This window comes from Nicotiana sylvestris, chromosome 9 (assembly GCF_000393655.2).
Source record: "Nicotiana sylvestris chromosome 9, ASM39365v2, whole genome shotgun sequence".
NCBI classification, from domain to species: domain Eukaryota; kingdom Viridiplantae; phylum Streptophyta; class Magnoliopsida; order Solanales; family Solanaceae; genus Nicotiana; species Nicotiana sylvestris.
Window position 1 is genome coordinate 71,844,390 of NC_091065.1, and position 23,062 is coordinate 71,867,451.

At 37.0% G+C, this 23,062-nt stretch overlaps 2 protein-coding genes across 3 annotated transcripts; both read right to left on the bottom strand.

Moving 5' to 3' along the window:
- Positions 1-333: 333 nt before the first annotated feature.
- On the bottom strand, positions 334-9,456 carry LOC104229853 (metal tolerance protein 2). Of its 2 annotated transcripts, none has more exons than XM_070156018.1 (12): positions 9,136-9,456; positions 8,405-8,474; positions 7,756-7,853; positions 7,519-7,673; positions 6,662-6,777; positions 3,496-3,535; positions 2,566-2,650; positions 1,992-2,054; positions 1,748-1,853; positions 1,166-1,308; positions 760-851; positions 334-656 (listed from the first exon to the last, which is right to left on the bottom strand). In XM_070156018.1, exons 1-12 carry the CDS (start codon positions 9,352-9,354, stop codon positions 503-505), a joined length of 1,341 nt encoding a protein of 446 aa, XP_070012119.1. In that variant the 5' UTR covers positions 9,355-9,456; the 3' UTR covers positions 334-502. The 2 variants fall into 2 exon arrangements, with proteins under 2 accessions (XP_070012119.1, XP_009780874.2); XM_009782572.2 differs by having other exon boundaries at positions 3,496-3,592.
- Positions 9,457-10,164: 708 nt separating this feature from the next.
- Positions 10,165-22,692, bottom strand: LOC104229852 (homeobox protein LUMINIDEPENDENS). The gene is made up of 13 exons (XM_009782571.2): positions 22,160-22,692; positions 21,489-21,516; positions 20,881-21,011; positions 19,896-20,251; positions 19,712-19,805; positions 19,535-19,628; positions 18,448-18,577; positions 18,324-18,375; positions 18,192-18,235; positions 18,033-18,121; positions 17,318-17,740; positions 11,765-12,294; positions 10,165-11,296 (listed from the first exon to the last, which is right to left on the bottom strand). Exons 1-13 carry the CDS (start codon positions 22,322-22,324, stop codon positions 10,373-10,375), a joined length of 3,060 nt encoding a protein of 1,019 aa, XP_009780873.1. The 5' UTR covers positions 22,325-22,692; the 3' UTR covers positions 10,165-10,372.
- Between the last annotated feature and the right edge of the window lie 370 nt (positions 22,693-23,062).

The following is a 23,062-nucleotide window of genomic DNA, read 5'->3' on the forward strand; positions in this document are numbered from 1 at the left end:
AATTCAAGGAATGTAAGACACCAGAACAAGATTTTACCTTGTACAAAATATTTATGTTTCTGGAAACATTCCTAAAAGGAAGTATTTTAATTTACTGTCCAATCAAGGGCAATAAATGTTGTTGCACCACCAAAAGACAGATATTTGATTACGATCAAACTTTCACTCCCTTCTATTCAAAATTAATTAGTAAAGGTTTATTTTAGACATTGTTACAATTAACTTTAGAACAATTAATGAACCCCCTCTGAGTTAAACCAACTCGAAACAATCACTGTTAAACCTAATAGAAAACTTTTTAAGTTGACAACGGCAAAAGAACACCTTTCCAAATTGTTTTAAACGGAATAGCCTCAGATTGTTTATATTAACATAAGCCTCAATGGAATGTGTATGAGATCAGTTTAAATATGCTACCTGTAATTACTGAGTGTAGTTTTCTGGTTTTTCGAGTTGGAATTCTTTTATTCAGTATACAAAATCTGGGCGTATACATGTAAAATCAGTTATCTTTCCTCTCACTTCTACTGTCCACCAATTCCTTGTAAGGCTCTGGCATAGGTTGCCCTAGGCGTAGCTGAATGCACACATGAACAATATCTGGTGCTGCCTCTATGATTAATTTCTCAGCTTCTTCTGCAACTTTTTCCGCATCCCTGGAAAATTAACAAGCAGTTCCAAGTAAAATTAATGAGAGAATTATACAGAAAGCACACAAAGATCTGATGCCCCCCAGGTGAAGCACTTTGAGTAGTGTACCTAATCAAGAGATCAGGAGGCATAGAAACTTCAACTTGAAGTAAAATCTGTCCTTGCAACAGATGTGGATTTACACGCTCAATTATCATCTTCTGTAAAATCAATAAACAGTATCCCATGTCAAGATGTGCAGTGCGGTGGTCATTCCATCGCAGTAAAGAAGGGCAAGGAAATTAAGTTGGTAGATGTTAGGCGTATCTTGGTGATTGTTTTGTCTTTCTAAATGTATGAACTAATAAATTTGGTCTGTCACTAGAATGCATATGTTGTAACAAAATAAGTTGAATTAGAACACCTAAAGTGCACAAAGGGGTCAAAGAGAACAACTGCGAAGCCTCAGGCAAAATGCCAACAACCTCTCTTTGGGATAAAGAACTGAGAAGAAAATCTAGAAAGGGAGAGATACCTGAGAATAGTTTGTAGATAAAATGTTGTAAACTTTATTTTCAATGTCTGCGAGCTCCATTGAAGAATGGTCTTGGAGGGCACCCATTGTGTTAGCCCTCTGCTGAAACACAACAGTTGGTGGAATGTGTATAGTGGATGGCTCTACAAGTTGGATTCAACATTATTAGCTAGCAACAACAATCAAATAAAAAGTTAGCCTGCAAATGTTAATATCTTTTCATGTAGACAAGACTGCATGTGACAATAAATGATATAGTGATGCGTAAAGCAATGAGATGACAGATCGGAAGAAGTTGCATGTACCCGCAGATCATGAGCTAATGCTAAACTGGGCCAACAACTTGATATATACCTAGCCCATGGCTTGAGGTCTCTCGACTACCCCCACCAAACACACAGAAAAAGCGAAAAAATAACGTGCTGAAACACTCTAACCAACAATGTTCAGCTTTCCGGGTTTTGACAACGTATTCTTTTTTCTTTTTTTAGGTTTTCATTTGTTTAGCATTTCGCAACTACTACTATAAACAATTCTGAAGCCTCCATTAACATCTGCAGATGTGAGAAAAGTCATTGGTACCTATGTGTACGAAGACTTCGGCAATTTCGGGATGTAACTGCTGGATTTCACGGCGGACGTTTTCCCCGATTTCATGTGCGGCACTCACACTAGAAAAGGGGTCAACCTGCATTTACCAAATGCACTTTAAATCTGCCTGAGAAGCTGTATAACACATCTGATAATCATACAGGACATCAACAAGGTAAATAAATTATGATAGGGGAATATCCCTATGAACTATTTAACGTGACATGCGAACTACCTCAACAATAACATCAAGATAGAGATATGAACCAGCCCTCCTTCCCCTCAGGTGACTGCATCCCTGTACAGGTCAAAAAAGCTGTTTATTCATTGATGTCATTCTCAGATATACAGAAAACTTCGTCACCAACAAAAGTAAGCGGGAGGAAAATGTGCATAGTGCATAAAAACTATCGTTTAAACATTAAGTTTCCCAAACATCATAGTAAAATATAAGAAATAAGAGTAAAGCACATGGAAGACTATAGTGATGGAGGAGATGACAAATTTAGTCTACAAGCAATTGAACAACAATCTGGAACAGTCCCAAGGTAAAGTCATCAAAATGGAGTACTCTAAACCATCAACTCATGTTTCTCAAATATCGCATAAGCATACATAATTAAGTGCTGACAAGTAGGTGGGAGAAGGGAATTTCTGACAACAGTATCAACGTCCAGTAGGTGGGAGAAAGGAATTGCTGTCAACAGGATCAACATCAAAAAGACACAAAACTAAGTTGATAAAGTAGTATATGAATGAAAGTCAAGGAACAAAAATAAAATCAACTTCCTAGCAAGAAAATGACTTGCCTTAACTCCGTCAACTTGTAGAATCATGCGCTTGAAAGGCTTCAGGGTATGTGAAGGAATAGCAGCATCAACCAATTCCAAGACACTATAAGTTTAGATGAGCTAAATGTGAAAATGGATTGGTACAATGGTCAAGTTAAAGCACTGGTAACCTCCAAAGAAAGCGGATCAGATAACATTAATCTTTTAAACACTATTTTACTATTTGGAAACGAATTGACCCCGTATGGAGAATATCCATTAACTTCTTTTTATCAGTAAGAACATCCATAACTTGCAAATGGCGAGTTGAAGTCTTTCTAGAGTGTATATTTCAAAAATAAATTAAGACTACATGATGTTAAAAGATAGCCACTACCACATCTAATATCAATATTACATTAATATCACCCGATGTAAAAAGATAACCATTAGCATATCTAATATCAACGTTACATCCTATGGAAAAGTCTTAACTAAGTTAGACCAGCTTCCAACAATAACATAAATTACACTTCCAATCCTCAAATAAACCTAATATGGTCAACTATAACCTTCAACTTGTCCAAAGCATGCAAGTTTACCCTTGGCTCAAGGACGACCACTTCCACAATTTAGTGCCCACTGAAGCTCAAAGGAGAGATCAATCCTACTTTTCTATGACAACAAAGCATGTCTTTCAGTTACTAATGAGAGCAGAGTCAGAGACTTGAAAAACCACACACCGACCCACAACAACCAACCTTTGCCTTAGAAACTACTCCAACAAAAGGGGTAAAGAATGCATGCTTTATTTCTTGTTGTTCAAGTGCCCAACCAACAATGAAGATATGAAGGGTTAAGTTTATACCCTTCCCATCTTCAAACATATCTCAGATCTACACAGGTTTAACAAGAGAAGAGATGATCAGGAACGCAAAATTTAAATAGCTCAGTAATTGGACGATATACCTCTGATATCCGGTTTCAAGTCCAGCTTTCATGATCATGCCTGCAACAACAAGCCCAGCAAGTGGATCAAGGATCCTCACCCCAAGGATTGAACCACCTAATTTCATGAAGAGTTCAATTTAAAAAGTGAGACATCTTCTAATCAACCACATTAAAAGCTCATTCAGTTGACTAAGCTAGTACTGACTTAGTTTCAATTCAAAGGTTTGTTTCACTTCTACAAGCTTTTAGATAAAACATTGACTTCGAATAGTTTGGATTGAATTTTAAGGAATACATTCCCATTAAAATATCATAGACTTTACCCTAGAGCTCTTTGGTTATGGAGGTTTTCTTCCCTTTTCACACAGAGACTTTAAACTAAACCTTTTATCATCCTCATGTCCTGCTGCAGTTTCATTTTAGCTTAAGCATCTGAGAGATCCTTTATCTTATAAAAGAGCACTCTCTCTGGATTAGTATGTAACCTATAGAGGTCTCAACATATATCTCTGAAAATGAGGAGGAAGAATGCCACAGATTATGTAACATTGTCAGTTTGTAGCTTGACTATCTCCCTGTGAAATATCTGGGTGGCTCTAGATTCCCGTTATTGTAATGTGGTTACTAAGAAGATCATAAAAAGAGTTAAGAGCTTGGAAAATAAAAGGCTTCATATGCAGCTACACTATAGCATATCAAAGACATTATTTTTTTTTATAACAGTGGTGTCCGGGCCAGCTTGCGCGCACCTCGACTAATTCCATGGGATACCTGCCACCTCCCACTAGCAACAGGTACCAGGTAACTCTATCCACCAAGGCTTGAGAAATCACCTAGTGTGCCTCCGCTGGGATTTGAACCTGAGACCTCATGGTTCTCACCCACTTCATTGACCACTAGGCCACACCCTTGGGTGCAGCATATCAAAGACATTATTGTTGATACCTTATCAAAAAAACGTAATTGTTGATACTCAAATATGTGTACTACCTGCTTCTCTTACCTAAGAATGTCTGAGAGCTATTAAGAAAACATTTCACACTTCCCCTTCAACTGGATATGAGCCTAAAACCACTGGAACCAAAGAAAGATGGGAGGAGGTATGTTCTACCCACAAAGAGAGAGGACTTGGCCCTACCAACTCAGTACTGCAGATAAAGCTGTTATTCCGAGATAAATCCAGTCTTCTTCTGCAAAAATGCACTTTCTGGATAAGATCATCAATGTGATATTAAAGGCTAGAAGCTTAGGGAAATTAGTACCCTAATGTGAAATGACTGCCCTTGGAAATGGACTAAAATCCTGCAACTATCTTTTCTACTGGTACAATATGTAGGCCTACGTACCACTGCACCCACTAGGTCCTCCTTCACTAGTGACCCCCTGAGTCATTCGGCTTAATTACTAAATTCCAGGTTCAAGATTCCACCGATGGAACAAACTGAAAATGCAAAAGAAGATATAGACTATTTTTTGAGACAGATTTAAAAAGGCCTTAAATTCAGCCCTTACCCTGTTTGTGAGGACACTTTGAGTGGCTAGCCTCCCTACTGGAAGATTCAGCGTAAAGCACTATTATCAAGCACTGATGCCCCAAAAGTAACGATGTAATGGTGGAGGATTCTCTGGTTCAACATGACTACATGAGAGTGTGCAGCTATGCCTTTGTCTTGTTGCTAACATACCAAACGGAACTCTCAACTTTGGATAGACCGAAGGAATAGGCGTCAAACTGATACAATATACTAACACTAAGCAACATGACTACTGCATCTTTCGACCAACTTCTGTTTATTACCCTTTCTTCAAGAGAGTGTGGGGAGAAAGATTACATTTATGTTCTAAAACTTGTCGTGTATCACAAACCACAGGCTATTTCATGGCTCATATTGTATGTATGGTCCAAAATGTTGGCATGAAATGGCGGTCAATTCCAAACTTTAATGAAGTGAGAGCTTATCTCAGTTGGAAATTGGAATCATGATCTGAGGATCCTTGGAAAACACTAGAGGAAACACCAGAGGAAACCCTACTAGACCCTTGTAAACACCAGAGGAAACCCTACCAACAATAATCTCTTTTATTCTTTTAATATTGGTAGTACTCTGGCCAGTTTGAGCACACCTCAACTAATCAACCGGCAGCATGTCCAGCCACAAAAACAGCTTGACAAGGTAATCCTTCCTGCCAAAGCTGGAGCAGATGAGATCTCCAGGTTATTTACCTCATGCCTCAACCACTAAGCCATCCCCTTGGTGACCACCATAATCTTGTCTATTTACAATAATGAAGTCTTTCTAATTACCAAAAAGATCAAATCTCAGCATATATATTATATAAAACCTAAATCCACCAGAATAAACGAAATGCAAAGAGCCTAAGCATTTGCTTATACAGAAACCATAAATCTTGGAAGATAGGAAACATCCATGTTTGATTACACAGACTTAGCAGGTGGGTCTACATTTCTTTACATTATTTCCTTTAATTCACTGAATCATTTAGTCTTTCAGTAATGTATCCCAACATTGGCGTACAAGTTTAATATTAGAGTTTAAAATAGTATAGGCACCACTCCCCAGGAAACAAAGCTTTTAGATTAAGAACTAACGAAGGGAAAAAATGCCGACAAGGTTAATGGGATGAATCAATAGCTCCAGTTCTAGATCCAGATTCCTCCTAGAAATGAACTAGATTCCTCTTAGAAATGAACATACTGGTATAGAACGAAGGGAAAACTTCACCACCAGCATGAAGTTAAATCTATCAAGCATACTAGCTATGAAAGTATAAACTGTTCTTGATAAACCATAACGATAGTAATTATTATAAACTCTTACATAGTCAGGATTATATATCATTGTATTTCAAAGGGCAAGATAGGGGAAAAATTACTTATGCCCTAATAATTAAAGATAGATATTACAAACATATAATGCACATTATCCACACAAAATATTAAACGATTGCACAACTGTAAAAACTCATTACTATGCTAGGCCAAACTAACAGTAACATGACAATACATATTAGCATCTCATGCTTAACGGCAATCCCATACACACACTTTGTTTAATCCTCAATGATACAATTAGACAAATCAAACGGTGAAACTTGTTTTCTAAAAGAACAGATTTATGTCTCCAGCCATAAGTAGGTAAAATTTGAGTATAAAGGTCATTACCAACTCCTATGAGAGCAACGACGGAGGATACTGCATCAGCACGATGATGCCAAGCATTGGCTTTCATCAGTCCACTGCCAATCTTATCCCCCGCTCTCTTTGTCATCCAGTATAATCTACAAGAAAAATTATATAGATTGAGCACATCTAGAGGAACAAACTCACAGAAAAAGAACTAGTTTTCCTACGAAAGATAAATCAAAGAAATTTGTAGACGCATATTCTACAGTAGTCAGTACTGTCGGAGCATCTGACAGGAAGTATAGAGACTTCATTGTTCGCTTTTATAATCACTACAAAGCAACTATTTTTCTTAGTAATAAAACTGCTTCACAAACTCGGGATCCCACCTGTACACAATACAACTCAGCAGATATATGTGTGTGTGCATAACTTCTCTAAACATAGGAGCACGATGGGAAATATGTGCTCAAAACAAATGGGAACCCAATCAATTATCCTTTTTTTCACATTTTAGGGTTCTATCGGAAAGTCCAATGTAAGTTTTCTAATGCTAAAGGGTGGCAGAGATGATCTCCCAACAGTATCTTGCAGCAATCACCAGACGGAAAGCTTGAGAGAAAACCTCACAATTGTTGGGTAAATCCCCACTCTTTTGCGCTAGTATAGAATGAAAGTGATGCTCAGTCAGTATTTGGGCAGAAGTCTTCTTATCTTCCCTTTTTTTTAAAGTAAACTAACATAAACATATATACCTTTTTTACAGGATTAACCCACCACATCATTCAACAAGGGAAATAATAAAGATTGCTACGGTCATTAACAATCTCAGAAAAGGATAGAAAAGGGAACAAGTTCTTTTATTTTTTTCTGATTAAGGTGAAAATGACTCTTACCCTTCTTTAACAGCTATAGAGAGTATAGTCACATTCAAAGCAAGAATAGGGTGATCCATATCTATTCCATGGTGATGTCCACTATGATGTTGCTCATGCACGTCCAGATGACTCAATGACTGGTTAACAACTTCGGGCGCTGTAGACCATAATCCCTGCAACAAATGTCCCAAGAATTTTAAAACAGTAGAGAACATAGAATCCTAGAGATATTAAATACTAGCAGTAGTACAATACCAGCAAAACATCTAAAGCATGCCATCCAATACCTCCAGCAGTAGCCAATAGTACACCAGAAATTCCAAGAGCTCCAAGAGTCTCAAATTTACCATGTCCTATTCATATAAAATAAAAAACTCAGTTGCAAAATCAGAAGCATGATTTGATCAGATAACATTGAGCTTTTAATAAATAATCTAGTAAGAATTCAAATTCATTAACTATTGATATAAACTTATGTTCTCTATCAAAATAGCATTTCAACCATCACTTTAATGTTTTTTCCTACTACTAGTAATATAATATATGAGTCAGATGTACATATTTAAACTCCGCGCCCAATCAAACGTGTGTCAAACAAAATATGAACGGAGGGGGTGCATGTTTCTAGGGCATTCTGCCTTTCACTAAGTTGCAAAGTTCAAGGAGCCGACAGTGATTACATTCATATTCATTGATAAGTAAATTAGATTCATACCTTGTTAGCTCTATGATATTCTATATTGACTAGATTTTACCAAATCACCCATGGGAACAAACCCTGCCCTTACTTAACTTAATCTAATTAGGTTGATGTTATGTAAACAGAAAATTAAAAGGTAAAATCATGCAAGACCAAGTGATGTAAGATCAAAAGAGTAAAGTGTAGATACAAATCAAGAGTGACCATAAGGATGTTCTTTGTCCTTGGGAACCCTTGCAGCTTTAAACGACAGCAATGCCACTCCACTCAGAACCTGCAAAGACCAGAATCGAACATTAGACAATAATGTTTACAAAGTTGATTCAACATCACTCTAACCTCCAGGGGAAGATGCAAACGTTAGGTAGCAGGTCCATCCGAACCCACTAGATTCAACTCGACTTCTAAATACACAGTTAATATTTTGTTTAAAATATGTTTTTATACGGACAGACCGCTGCATACAACTTGATCTCTCTCTATATAAAAGTTTACTTTTTCAATTATATATTTATGTTAAAATTATATCCACTATCACGAAGTTAGCTCTTTCATAAACCAAGCATCATTTTCTTTTTCTAGCCACCAGCTTAAAATTCTGGATTCGCCTCTTCATAAACCAAATTGTTCTCAAGTGGTCAAGAGATACCAGTGGAACAAATTGTAGTTTATTTTACAGATTAACACTAGCTAACTTATAGATATGACCACAATTTGATCTCTCAATATAAATAAAGTTAAAAATCTTTTTCAATACTATATATTTATGCCACCTTAGTTCTTCTATAAACCAAGAAACAGATTTTTTTTTTCTTGACACCTGACTTAAAATCCTGGATTCGCTTCTATTTTGGTAAGGTAAAGAGATACAAGTGGAACAAAATTGGAGTTCATTTTATAGATCAAAGCTAGCTAACAGATGAGTAGATAAGTACCACATCGGAGATAGAATGGGCGGCATCAGCGATAATGGCGGTGCTACCACATATATAACCTGTGAAAGCTTTACTGGCGGCGAGGCCAATATCAGCAGCGAGGCCAAGCCGGAAAATCCTCTCGCCGTTTTTACCGGAGCGGAGGTCGTCATGGTCATGATGTGAATGTGAATGTCCCGTATGCCATCTTTTCTGAAGCATAAAGCTGCGACTCCCCATACTTGTAGCTGAATCATCATTATCGAATTGGAAATTGGGAGATAGATATAGAGGAGTGAAATTGTTGTTGTATCTAATAGTTGATGATATATACGTTTTTCGTATTCGATTTAGATTGCTTGAAATCAATCTAGCTACCATGTTTAGAAGTTCTATGAAATTTGGGAGAATTGCTCGGATTTGAGTCGCCTATGAAGAGTGATTAAAGATAGCGATTGACTGTCCAGGGAGTTGTAATTAGTTAATTACCGGCTTCCGCCGTTAAAAGTTAATCGTTTGTAATCACCAAAAAAAATTCTTCTCGTCTTAAATTCAATAAAAAACCCTCTTGTTTTTGTAATTTGTATATAGATTATGAAATGTAAAAGTAAATTCACGAAGCTGCAGCTAAAATTTAACAAGCGTAACTTAAATTGTCCTAAAATTTTCAAGTTGTTCCTTTGACACGTTATTAAGCCTAACTCCGACCATGAACGATAAAAAGGAAAGCCCAAATAAAAATTGCTTCATTTTCTTTTGCCAATGACAACTACGTACTAATAGTAGTATAATAACTACTGATTATTTTGAATTTCATATAGTCCGATATATAGCATCAGGTGTAAAGCAATTACTAACTTTTCTAACCACTGGTTGAAAAGATGAAGGTTTTGTACAACAAGCTATCAAAAGTAGTCCACTCAATCAAGACATAATAAACCCTTGGCCAGGATTAATTTCTTTTTCAAAAGATCCTTTTCATGAAGAAAAAAAAAAATTCAATTAGCAAATAATTTTTACTTCTAACCAATGTACTAGGATGACTACAAGTGAGCTAAATTTCTTTTCTTCTTTTTGCTGTTGACAGGCACTCTAAAGGTATCAATTGGGAAACAGAATAAAGTGAGGTAACATGCTGACATAACAGGTTTACAACCATCTCACGTTGCAAATCCCCTCTTGAAAACATCCTATTCTATTCTAAACACTAACAAATATCACTCTTGTCAAAAGAATTAAATGGTCAGCCGTTTGAGGGTTATCTTCTCCTGTCACCCCACCTTCTATTTCCACCATCGTCAGGACCATGGTAACCAGAATAATAACTGGGATTTCGCAATGTAGACCAATCCGATCTGTAGTTTTCTCTCATATTCATCCTAGGTTCTGAGTGATTCCATCTTCCTAGTTGTTCTTGACGCCTAACAGGACTATTATCAGGACTCCAAGACTCAAATCCAGCCTCCTCCACATAGTTTCCTCTCCATGCAGCCTGTTGTAGTCCAGGTTCTCCATGCCCGGCAAGACGTGTATTATAATGGTTTGGGATCGAATTTTCTTGATAACCCCGATTTAGAGTAGAACCCGACATAGTTCCCCACATATGTTCAGGTGCGTAGCCAGGTCGTGGCTGTGTTTGTAGCTGTGGCCTTGGTGGTGTATGTGATACTGCCATTTGAGGCATATGTAGGCTTATAGTTCTTTCTTGTACATTAGCTATAGGCATTGGCGAGGATCTAATATTACCAGATGTTTGGCCCTGGATTCTTGTGGTTGCTGCTGATGCAGTGGCACTGTGTAGATTGTATTCCGTCAAACCAAAGGGAGAGTAATTATTTCTATTTACTGCTGGTTCTGAGGCAGATAATTGTGAATGCATAGGATTTGCTAGGACAGTCTGGTTTAGATTAGGATTTAATGGAGACAGTCGATGATCTTTCCCAAAAGATCCTGCAGCTGCTTGAAGCAGTGATAGTTGTTGGGCCAATTGTGGGGCTATCGGCAACTGCTGTGGTGCTAACATTGTGCTGGATGTACTCTGCGGATATATTGAGCTGCTAGTTTGAAGCTTTTCTTGTGAACGGACCAAAACTGCAAGCTGGGTTGCACCATTTGCTTCCGGAACCGCCATTAAACTTCTCTGCGAGAAAGGATTTTTAGCAAAGCCCTGCATCGATCCGCTCTGCACGAAAGAAGAAGAAAAAATTAGAAGACTGTTTCAGAAAAGCACTAAGATGGCAAGAAAGCACTAAGATGAAAAGCATTAATTGGTGATATTAAAGCCTCCATTATTTTTTGTAGTATCATGATAAACAGAACATCCTTTTTTGGTCCGGATAAAAAGGGCAGCTTCGGATTTATCACCGTAATCTGCAGGGCTTTATTTGAATGCATAATTGTTTTAGTAATTTAGTTTATTTCGCATAACATCGTTTAGTTGAAAACCGACCAATAAACCTCAAATGGGTTGGATAAAGTGAAGCAGAAAAGAAGATGAAAAAGAAACAAAGAAGATGAAGAAGAAACTCTTGCCGTTATGCATGTCCGCAAGTAAAAATAGAGAGAGAGAGAGGAGGCAATGCAAGAAAAGAAGGCCCGCCCAAATTCCATAAAACGTAGAAGTGGTACAAAATGTGACTAACTAACGCACCGTTCCAGGATCACTGGAAGGAGTAGGGGATGGAAGAGAAACTTCAACTTTCTTCTCAGCAGTTCTTCCTAAATCTGTTACACTGCTCAGTGAATTCATCCCATTTGCTTTGATCATATCAAGCAGCTTCACAGTTTCCTCACTGGACAAGTTTCCAGCTTGGCCAGACGTCAAGGCATAAACCAACTCTGGATTTTTTAGCAGTACGGCAAGCAACTCTACATCTGGTTCCGCTGTAGTTGCAATGCCATTTGACGTACTGGCTGATGCAGCTTCAGTTTCTTCGTCCTCCGGCCGCAAAACAACTGTTTCAGCACCTTCAGCGTCTGGTAATTGCTCAATTGGAATTTCTGTGGTTAAGGTGTCATCAGGGTCCATTTCACGGTCCCAAGGTTCCTTGGGGTTCAACGGAATTTCCTGGACTGTCCTGTAAATGGTTTCCCTCTCTCGACGGATTCTGTTATTCTGAATGTCAACTTCTTTGCTCTCACCCCCATCACAAACCTTCCATGCATCACTCATCTTCACCTCTGCATCAAACAAAAAAGGTTGGAAAAGGCTAATTGCAGAATAAGGCAGGCCATTAACTTATGAGAAATCCTAGTTTTGTGTTGGTACATTATCTCCCAAACAAGATACTAGCAGCTGTTGACGAGTCAAATCTATCACTTGGAAATGTTGTTCTAATAGTTATTTGCAAGGACACATAAGACTACAGAAAAGTAACAAAACTGACGATCAAAGTCAGAGCTAGTTTTGATCCTCAACATGAAGAGGACGAGCATGACACTCTTCCATCCTGGAATCCATCCTGGGTTTCCTATACATATTGAGCCGTAAAATGAGGGAGGGAGGGGGGAAGAAGGGCCAGAATTACACTGAATGCCAATCTCCTTTTTAATGTTGGATAATTGGACCCCAACGGCACATGGTGAAGTGGTAACGACCTTGAGCCAAATAAATAAAAGAGACACTACTTTCCAACACTACCTGGTGTCCGAAAAAAAAAGGGACAAAATATAAATCATATTACAATCCAACATTAAAATGAAAGCCATGTCCGCACCACTAATTAACATTTGAAACGCTTAATTACTTTCCCTGTCCACAAATTTGGAGCTCAAGTAAAAACGACAAGTTATATAGCTGCACTTATTTAAGTTTGTTAAGCTTCAAACTTAGATTTGGCTTCTTGGAATCATATGCGGCAGTAAGTACTACTTAAAACCTTGCTGAATGTTGGCATTCCTGCTTATATATGCAAAAGATGGATTGCATTTGGCCTTCCGAAATGTGCATCTACAAGCAGCACTGGATGTTGCTTTCGTTAATGAGCTTATCTAACACCTTTTATTTTGCTAAGATGTGCTATGCTTTCTTTGGGGTTACGGAGGATAAGGAACTGACAGTCCAAATATTATATCTTACAAATCTGCACTCTGTTTAACCATAAGAAAGATCTTATATCTGCGGCAACCCTTTTTTCCCTCTTGTTTAGTCCCGTAAACTGCCTCCCAGGGAGAGAAGTGGATGGGGTTAGTCATTCTCTGCAGTTCAACAAATCCCACATATCCTGCTATCGAATTTTCTTTTTGTATAGAGACACCACCCTTTGTAGCCTCTAATATGATCTTTTGCTATCAAACCAACCAATAGAAAGTATTAAAAAGATAAAATAAAATGTCAAGCTTCTCAATGAATTACATATAGAATTTTCTCATCCCAAAATCTTCACTCACTAATTGATATTTTGGGTAGCAGGAACTGATGAAAGTGAACAGTCACTTGACAACATCTAGGCAGCTATTGGAAGAGCAGACAACTATTGTTCACGCCTTTAAAAGAAGTCATTTCAAAGGTGCAGTTTTTACAGACAATCCATGAAAAACATATTTTGCGGAAAATGTTTTACAACTGGTCATCATTTTCTCGATCATTTCCAAGGTTTTGTGCAAAATAAAAATGACATATGGTAATCATGCAATGTGCAGGATAAGATAAGAGAATAGTGTTTTGATAATATTTTTGATAATTAGATATTAAAATAATGTCGAACTGTTAATTGAAGCGATAAGGAGTAAGCGATAAGGAGTAAGCGTTAGAATATTTGTAAAGAAAAATGACTCCATCTTGCATAAGCTTTTGTCCAAAGGTACTTAAACAGTAGAAAACGCTTTTCTTGATTAAATCATCATGCCAAACACGGCATTTTTGTCAGAAAATAAATACGAAATTGAACACTTGAAAAAATAGTAACACACATTTGGCTTCATCAATGTTTCATGTCAAACTAAATTCAGCATTTGACCAAAACAAAAATTCTGATAGATAAAACACCCTGTGGTAATAAGAATTTTCAGAACCATGGCTAGTTATGATATGGGCTGATAATAATGTGTAGATCTAATTAGACGCGAGTAATAATTTTAACTGGGAAAGGGTATCAGTGTTGTCAAAGGCGAAAAGCACTAAAGAGCGCTCTAGGTCAATTGAGGCTTTCAGCGCAAAGCACAATTTAAGTGTGGGCTTTAGTTAAAAAAGGCGCAAGGCAAGAAAAAATAAAAATATATATGTAATTCAAGAAAAAAATAATAAATTCATTCATATTGTTTTCCTTTAACAACTAATGCACTTATTTGCAATTATATTTGTAGTCTAGTATTGCTCCATTCAAGATACAACTTATGGGCAATAAGGGGCACGTCTTGGTGCCTTGCCTACATTGAAGGGCAGCTCAAGTGAGGCGAAGTGCTTTCCCTTAGCTTTTCTGAGTTTCATGGCTTAAACGCGCCTTAAATGAGCCTTTGATGTGGACAATGATTTGCTTTTATTTTTTTGGTATAGAGCATTTTCCACAACTTTAAAACAACCAAAAACAGGGAAAAAAATACTGTAATCTGCACCTAGTGATCGAGCCTATTGTAAAAAGTTTATGCCAACGAAAGGTCAAAATATAAAAGATTAGGTGATACAGCATACTCCTACCTTAATTTATAGTGTTCTTGCCTCAATCTGATAATTTATGAAATCACACTATATGCAGTTATAAGTAAATATCATGTAAAAATGGCAAAATACATAAGTTACCCCCTGAACTTTGGACCAAATCTCTGTTACACACTTTCTGACCACGAAAATCATCTTACACACTCAACATCTCCAGAGTGTGTCTAATACACACCTCTTTGCCTACGTGGCTAGCGCGTGTTTTACAAACAAAATGAGGCATCTGAACATTAAAAAATTATATGTCTGATATTTTATTTAAACGGTTCAGATTTAGTGAAATTTATCCAACGATTACAATAAAATTTCTTTTTTTCTTTCCTTTTTTTAGTTTCTTTCTTTTTTATTTTTCTAAACTAATCCACCACCTGCCCGTCGAGAGCCCATCCAGACCTCTCCATCGTCCACCATTGATGCTCCATAACTTCTCCACCATCCTAAAATCAATCAACACGCACCTGTCGAAAAATCATCATACCATCACCATTGAAGCACCTTTTTCTCTTCTCTTCCTTTTTCTCCTTACACCTGTTGGGGGCAACCATGAAGGAACCCACTTACCATTATATACCATTGGAGAGGGTTGTAGGCTTGCTTAAGAAGAACCAATATTCTAGTACAACTAATTGTTTTTGGCGTTTGGATCACATCTTAATAAGTTTTTTGCAAAAGATTCCAATATTTGGTACTCGAATTTTGTATCTCGAAAATATTTAGAAATTAGAAGCTAGGAGCATTTGATTGGGGCTTCTAGTTTTTGTTTGAATTAGATGGCAGAGGTCTGGTTGTTGTCGCCGCCGAAGAGAAAGAGATGCAAGGGGAAAGATGGTAAAGGGTATAATTGTAATTTTACATATTTTAATTTTTAAAAGAATAATAACATGTGTCACAATCTTATTAGTGCGTGACTTTACACATATTTTGAAAAATTAGTCAAGAAAAAAAAGGTGTATTAGGCACACTCAGGAAAGGTTGAGTGTATAAGATGATTTTCGTGGTCAGAAAGTGTGTAACAGGGATTTGGTCCATAGTTTAGGGGGTAACTTATGTATTTTGCCTGTAAAAATCAGAAAATAGATTGATACCCTCCCGAGACGGGTCTCCCACGAAGTTCCATTAACTTTTACTCCACTGCTTCTTTCTTTGATTATTCTTCTCTGCTTAATTTTAAGCATAATTAGGAACATATTCCTCCGGTCGGCCCTTAACTGCAAGTAGGATTTCCTTAACAATGCAAACGCACGCTTATCAATCAACTGCTCCATAGAAAACCCATAATTTCCAAGAGATTTTTGAAATACGACGCAAAAACCAAATTGAAAAAGCTGCTTAGTAAGATTAAAATCTAAACCACACACATAAGATTCCCAATTGCTAGTTTAACAATGGAAAAACAATTGTTTGCTTCAGAAACGCTTCTATAGTTTAGTTTTACCAAGAAGCATTCATATTTCCATGCTAATGGTTCCTATAGTAACGGATCTATGGATCACAAGAGACACCAGAGCATCTTTAGGTCAACTACCGTGAAAAATATAATTAGAGACCAAAGCCAACTTTTTCTTTTTCTTTTTCTTTCTCCTTTTTTTTGTAAGTTAGATACCGATGCTAACTTTCCTTTTTTGATAAGTTAAAGACCAAGGCTGAGTTGCTAACTACTACTATGGAGACATGTCGCAATCGCATCTTGCATATTTGTAGCAGGTGCTCTTTGCGGAAATGAAACCTTTTTGTTCACTGTGATGCGACGGGCAACTTTGGCAAATCTTCCTGAATTTGGTGGGCAGTGGCGGAGCCACCTTATAGCAAGGGGTGTCCACACCCCTTCGCAACAAAAATACATCGTGTAGGTAGGTTTAAAAAAAATTATGTATATTTATTATATGTTGAATCCCCTTGATTTTTTCGTAATGTTTACTTTTTTATATTTTGACACCCCTTAATAAAAATCTTGGCTCCGCCACGGATGGTGGAGCTTAGAAGGGTGATGCCTACAACTCAATTGCTACAATGCTGGTCCCTAAGGAAAAGAAATAGAAGACAAAAATTATGGCGGAATACCATATTGGCATGTATTTGGTGGACCCTATGGAAGGAAAGAAATGCTAGATGTTTTGAAGACAAAGCATGCTCGATCCAGCAAATCAAGACCAAGCGTATACTTTTGTTTTCTTTGTGGTGTAAAGAGGAATTCGAAAATGATGCAGAATCGATATTTAGCCTATTAGAATCCCTGTAAGATTAGAATGAGGTTTTCTTTTGGTTTTTTGATATTTCAGCACTTTCTAGTTGTGGCTGACTTTATAAAACTTACCATTTCTCATAAAAAGGGAGTAGAAATTGAGTAAAGAGTAATATTAGACAAGATAGAAATTGGTTATGATCTGATTTCATCGAATTTGGAAGCAAACCTAGAGCCTAAGAATATTAAGTGATTAACTAATGTTCCTCTTTTCGGCCGATCAAGAACAAAACTAATGTTCCTCCTTTTCTGAGATCTACAGGTTAGCAAGAACAGCCTTTCAGTAAAAACAAAAGAAAATTTACCTGGTGGTTTGCACCAAGGGATCTGCATTCTCCTGCACCTTTTCCATGGAGGTTCTTCTACGTCAAAACTCAACTTGCGATGACTTTCCTGTTGTTTGAACCCTTTCAAGGCAACACTATCAAGCTTTTCATGTTCATCATCTTTAGGACAACCTAGCAATTTTGGATCTCCCTGCAAGATATCATCTTGTGGAGTGGTAACTCCATTTGGAGCTTCAGCTTTCACCCGAGAACTCTCATCATTTTTAGCTTTCCCATATTTACTCTGCATAAACTGAGCACGCATTTTTGCTTTTTGGATATCATCTGCTGAAAGCGGGCGGCCTTGAGTTGCAGTTGCGGGTCTTCCTACTGCTAGGCTCCTTCCTGTCGTTCTTTGGCTTGGTTGTTCCATTAGCTGAACTTTTCTTCGCTCTCGAGTTTCTGAAGTAGCTAAGGCATTCAACAATGTGCAAGTGATAAGAAAACAGAAAAAGAGAGAAAAGAAACATAGCTATTTTCTAATATGGTCGAATCTATTTGATGAATATGTCATATTGAAACTTCTGAATACTCATTATTTAGAGCATGGAAATAGATGAGAAGTCCAAGTTTCTGCTGATGACAGTTTACTGTCCATGGAAGGAGGAGCCATCATTCAATCAAGACAAATGAGGACCTTATACTTTCATAAATATTGATAAACTGAATTAACCACAGAGGCATCTAAGGATACTAGACGCTAAAGCTCCTTTATTAAGCCTCTTGGTAGAGTCATCTGAAGATGCTGTGAGCAATTTAACTGGATGTGAAGAATCCAACTTCCTGAAAGAGAGGTGTGTGTTCAGAAATTCATCAACAATTACAAAGAGCAAGGCAGTAAGAACACACAGACCTCGAATACTCTGAAGGTCCACAGAGGTTTGCGTGAGATTCTCCCTAGAAGACCAAAAGGAAGGAAAACAATTACCAATAAAAGACCCAGAATCTTCTTAACCAAATTCATTTAAGTTATCAATGAACTTACGACGTCCTCAGCTTTTGAGTTCCATATTTCGTCGCCCATAACTTCACCAATACTGCAAACAACAATAAAAGTGTTGATAACTGAGAAACGTTAAACAGTTCTTTGAGGCCAAACCAAAGTTTACCTCTGCTGCAATAGCAACTCATCCTGCACATCACTAGCCGATTTAATCCCATTACGTTTCTTCATAGCCTGGCTCTTTGCGAACATTTTGCTCCATTTTGCAAGCAAAATTCTTGCCCTGTTTGAGATATCTGATCTTCAAATCAGATGAATGAGATCCAAAACACTGATGGGGCTAAAGGAGGATTCATCACACTCAACCAGCCCCTCTTCCCAAAAAAAGTATATATATGGTGCAGTACAAAAGTCTCATGAAAATACAGTAGAAATTCCACCTAAATATTAGACTAAATTATTATGAGTGGCTGAAACAAATAAAAGGAACTGCAAGCACATCAATTCTAGTGCCTTCTTAGTTCTTATCTAGCAAATTTTAAACTACTGATGTAGCCTAGAGATGACACCATTCTTCCCTGAGTCTTTCCAAATGTCTCTCAGAATATGATCAGTTAAAGTATCAAATCAGGCCCTTTAAATATTTTACACATCAAAACTCCAAAAATCATCTGAGACAATGAGATATATAATTGAGTGTACAGACAGTGCAGTAGTTTCCAGAACAATGTCTTCATTTGACAGCAAAAAAACACAACAAATCATCTGAGATAATCTAATGAAAATGATTACAGTGCCAGTACAGTGATTTCCAAGTAATGTCCTAATATCACATGCCTTATAGGAATATTTCTTAAGAGCAGCACTATGTAATGTATGATTCACAGAGTAAATAGCTCAATAGAGATGCTTCAGTGTTGGTATAAAATGTTGTGCCGACTTCATTTGACACGTATTCCCATATATCCAACTTAGTTTCAGATACTTCTGTAATATCTCAATAATGTGAAGTTTCCAGCCAAGCTACCAGATAGGTATAAGCCATGGCTCGGACTCTCCGAAAATGTCGCAGGGTGCGTGTCGGATACTCCAAAAGTAGTGTATTTTTGGAGAATCCGACACGGATGCGGCAACATTTTGGAGAGTCCGCGCAACATAGATGGAGATCAACAGTTCAAATTTTTTAATGTCTTTTGTAGCAAAAAGATACCCAAAGATAAAATAAGGCGCAGTCGTATGTGATGACAACACACCTGGAGTCCGATAAAATCGCAGTCTATTAACACTCTGCAGTATAGCCGACATATGTACGGGAAATGCTTTGTGTAGCGGAAGATGGCATAGTACCTACAACCATTAGAACAACAATTTGTTGCAGAAAAAGTTGATATTATGGGCCAAAGATCTAAAATTAAGGGATGAATATAGACCTTAAGGATGATATTAAGAACACTGGTTTGTTCTTCGACAGCTGCTTGACTCAACCATGTAGCCAAAATCATTACACCCCCTTTAGCTAAAAACCTACAAATATGTTATTAAGAAAACCAATTATATTGGGAAAGGAGTAAACTAGTATATAACTAAAATTCAACGATCATAACTCTCAAGTACCAAAATAGCACGGAAGGGTTTTGTACTTCCAAGATCCAGTCCATCAACTTAACCTGCCCAGAGAAGGTTTCTTCTTTTCTCATTAAAGTAAGGATATTATCAAGAAAATGTTTATCTGTCTCCTCTATGCCAGTTAGGACATCATCCTGTGTAGAACAAGATGGCCCCTCCTCTGTACAGGTTGGAGCCACGCTGTCTAGAGGAACTGGCTCTGTTTGTGAGCTAGGATCAGATTCAGAACTCAATGGGATCGGACAAGGCCCTTCAATAGATGCATTTGATATGCTAGCTTTCTCTCTAGACAACCTCAGGAACTTTCTAACTCTTGTACGCTGAGCTGTAAAAAAGTCACGCACCTGCAAATGCAGACATGGTATTCAAACAAGCTGTGTAAGTTGTCAGAAGATGAAATTAAAGAATGCACAAATCTTATATCATCGTTTAACTAAAATTGCACCAAGGAAAGCCACTGAATGACTATGCAGAATGGATTAAGGAATCCGTCCATACACATATCGATTATCGCCAAAAAGGCAAAGAAGAAAAGGGGAACATATATCTAAGGAGCTATACTTTACATAATAAGACGCATAACTCCATAACAAGCTGTTCTCATTTCTCAAAAGCAATAGTGTGCCTAATATCCAAAATAGAAAAACTGAAACAAGAAAGATGGTGCAACTAATATACCAACATGTGCTCATTTCGAAGTTTAAAGGGTGATTCCAAGAAAAAAGATAATCTTTTGAACAATCATGACTCATGAGCATAGGAATACAACACACCATTGCATGAAACAAATGTGAGATACTAAAATTTACAAGTCAAACCACTGTTCTTATTGATCTATGATCCTAACCCAATTTAAGCCAAGGAATCCAATCAAATGTGAAATAGTCAAACATTCAGAAACGTAGAGAAGTTTAAACAAGATTATAGCCAGGTGGAATGGGGAATGGATTACTCAAATTGAAAAAGAACAAACCTGTGTGACTGTGACACCAAAAAGGGCACTAATTTCGCGGGTTTCCTTCTTGTTGATTGAGTCTTTGATAGAGAAAACAGACTGCATATACTTTATTGCCTTGGGGTTTAGAAGATCTCGTGGCCTTTTGCCTGCAACAGGAGATGTTAAACTATCAGAATGCAAATGGAATCAGAGTAGCTCGTACAAAAGTTTAAGAAGTCAAGATCATCATTTACGATAATAATCAAAAAGACATATTACATGCAATTTGGATAAAAAGATCACCTTGTAAGAGAAAACTATGACAGTAGCAACTGAATTCACTTAGATCACTAAGCTAGTTCCCATTAAACATCAAGACAAGTAATTCTGGTAGATGACGCAATGATGTACTTGGCAACAAAAAGAAAGTAAACTATTACTAAAGCAAATAAAATAAAATAGAACCTTCAAACGTAAACAAACATAGTTATGTAGTATAATCAATATGCAAAAGATAATATACAGTAACCAATCAACATGTCACTGTGACCAACTGTTTTTTCATTCTCAAAGGATCCAAGTCTATCAAATTTAAAACTTGACCACAAAAGCATCATCATTTAATTTCGGCCATGGGGGCTTACCAATTTTTATTGAAAGAGCTCCAGCAGCCTGCACAGTGGAAGAAAAATGAATGAGCAATCAGTCAAGGGGAAAATTTTGCACTTTGAGTGTCAAAAGTTGACAACAATGTCTACATACTGATTGAAACAAATAATATAGAGTAATAGTTAAATTTAATTATAATAGATAATGACATTCGCCCATTAGTGACAGAAGTTATAAGTTTTCTCCTTAGCAAAAATATTTTCCGCAATTCAAGGTAACTAAACACAGGAATATAATTTTACTAAGGAAAATATTTTCTGTGAAATAAATTTCTACCATGCACCCGAGATCTTAAATTTTCTGAACGCAAATGTAATACAACAGGTAGCTAGTGTTTTTCTATCCTTCTGGATAAACAGAAGCTAAAAGACACGCTAGTCCTCAACACAAAAAAGAAAAAGATTGAATAAAGACTGCTAGTCTCAAACTATTTTTAATCCTTCAATTGTACAACCACAAAAAGTATGTTGCTTATGACCAACACAAAATCATTACCATTTTTGTACAGTAAAGGCGAATCTAAGTTAACTAATTGAGATACAACTTAATGAACTATCAACTTAACCAATGCCAGTTCCTACATTACCATAAACAGAATTAAGTAATAAAATAATTTTGTAAAAACAATAAAGATAAGAAGACTAACCATCTCTTGAGAGAGGGGATTGACGCCAGTGAGGTTGCATTGACGTAAAACGATGTTTTCGAGCTGATCAATCTGGTTACGGAGAAGTTCCTTCTGCGAGTCGAACAAGGTCATGAACGACGCCGTCGGACTGGACAACAAGGCTAGTTGTAATTGATTTTCCATTGTAGATTCCGCAAATCGAAACTTCTGACCTCGAAGCAACAGATCATATGAATTTACGCATCAGAATCAGCCAATTGAAGAAGAGGACTAGGGCAAAATTCAATCAGGATAAGTTCTAGGGTTTCCACAGCAGCTAATGTAAAGGGGGAAGTTGTTTGGATAATACTGAAGAAGAATGAAAGAGGAACGCTGTGGTTTGTCCCCCACCTGTTTGAAGAAAGGCAAGAGAGGACGCCGAAGGATAAAATAAGCGACGGGCAAAAGTTGAGAATTGAGAGATGAAAGACGGAGTGAACTGAAGAAGAAACCCCAGGGGCTCCTAAAGGCTTTGCCAAGTTGGGTAGCAGATGTCCAATTTTTGGGGGCTTATTTTTTTTCTCCCTCTCGTCACCTTCTTTTATAATTTTTTTTACTTTTTCATTTTCTTCTTTTTCATACTCAAAATTGTTAGTACTATTTTTTTAAATAAACAAATGGGTATAATTACAGAAAGATTATGTTTGGTTCAGTTTTTTGTTTATTTCACAATTTTATATTCTGTTCTTAAAGACGTTAGTGGAATCATTATTCAGAGGCTAGCTATGCATATATCATAATGTTAAAAGTCTTATGCGCTAAACAACAATAAAGGAATTATTATTTGATGAATAGTTATGTATGGATGGTTATGTAATGAATAAAAATATATATAATAATTCCCTATCTTAAGATCGATTTGTCTTTAAATATTTGTATCTT

What these genes read in the sequence shown, in the direction of transcription:
- LOC104229853 (XM_009782572.2), bottom strand. Translation starts at nt 9,354, where the DNA reads ATGGGGAGTCGCAGCTTTATGCTTCAGAAAAGATGGCATACGGGACAT. An exon ending in TACAAGTTGACGGAGTTAAG is followed by an intron (nt 2,055 to 2,565) that starts GCAAGTCATTTT and finishes TGACCTGTACAG; the next exon opens with GGATGCAGTCACCTGAGGGG. An exon ending in CCTCCTGATCTCTTGATTAG is followed by an intron (nt 657 to 759) that starts GTACACTACTCA and finishes TTAATTTTCCAG; the next exon opens with GGATGCGGAAAAAGTTGCAG.
- LOC104229852 (XM_009782571.2), bottom strand. Translation starts at nt 22,324, where the DNA reads ATGGAAAATCAATTACAACTAGCCTTGTTGTCCAGTCCGACGGCGTCG. An exon ending in ACTCAAAAGCTGAGGACGTC is followed by an intron (nt 18,236 to 18,323) that starts GTAAGTTCATTG and finishes TTGGTCTTCTAG; the next exon opens with GGAGAATCTCACGCAAACCT. An exon ending in GGACCTTCAGAGTATTCGAG is followed by an intron (nt 18,122 to 18,191) that starts GTCTGTGTGTTC and finishes CCTCTCTTTCAG; the next exon opens with GAAGTTGGATTCTTCACATC.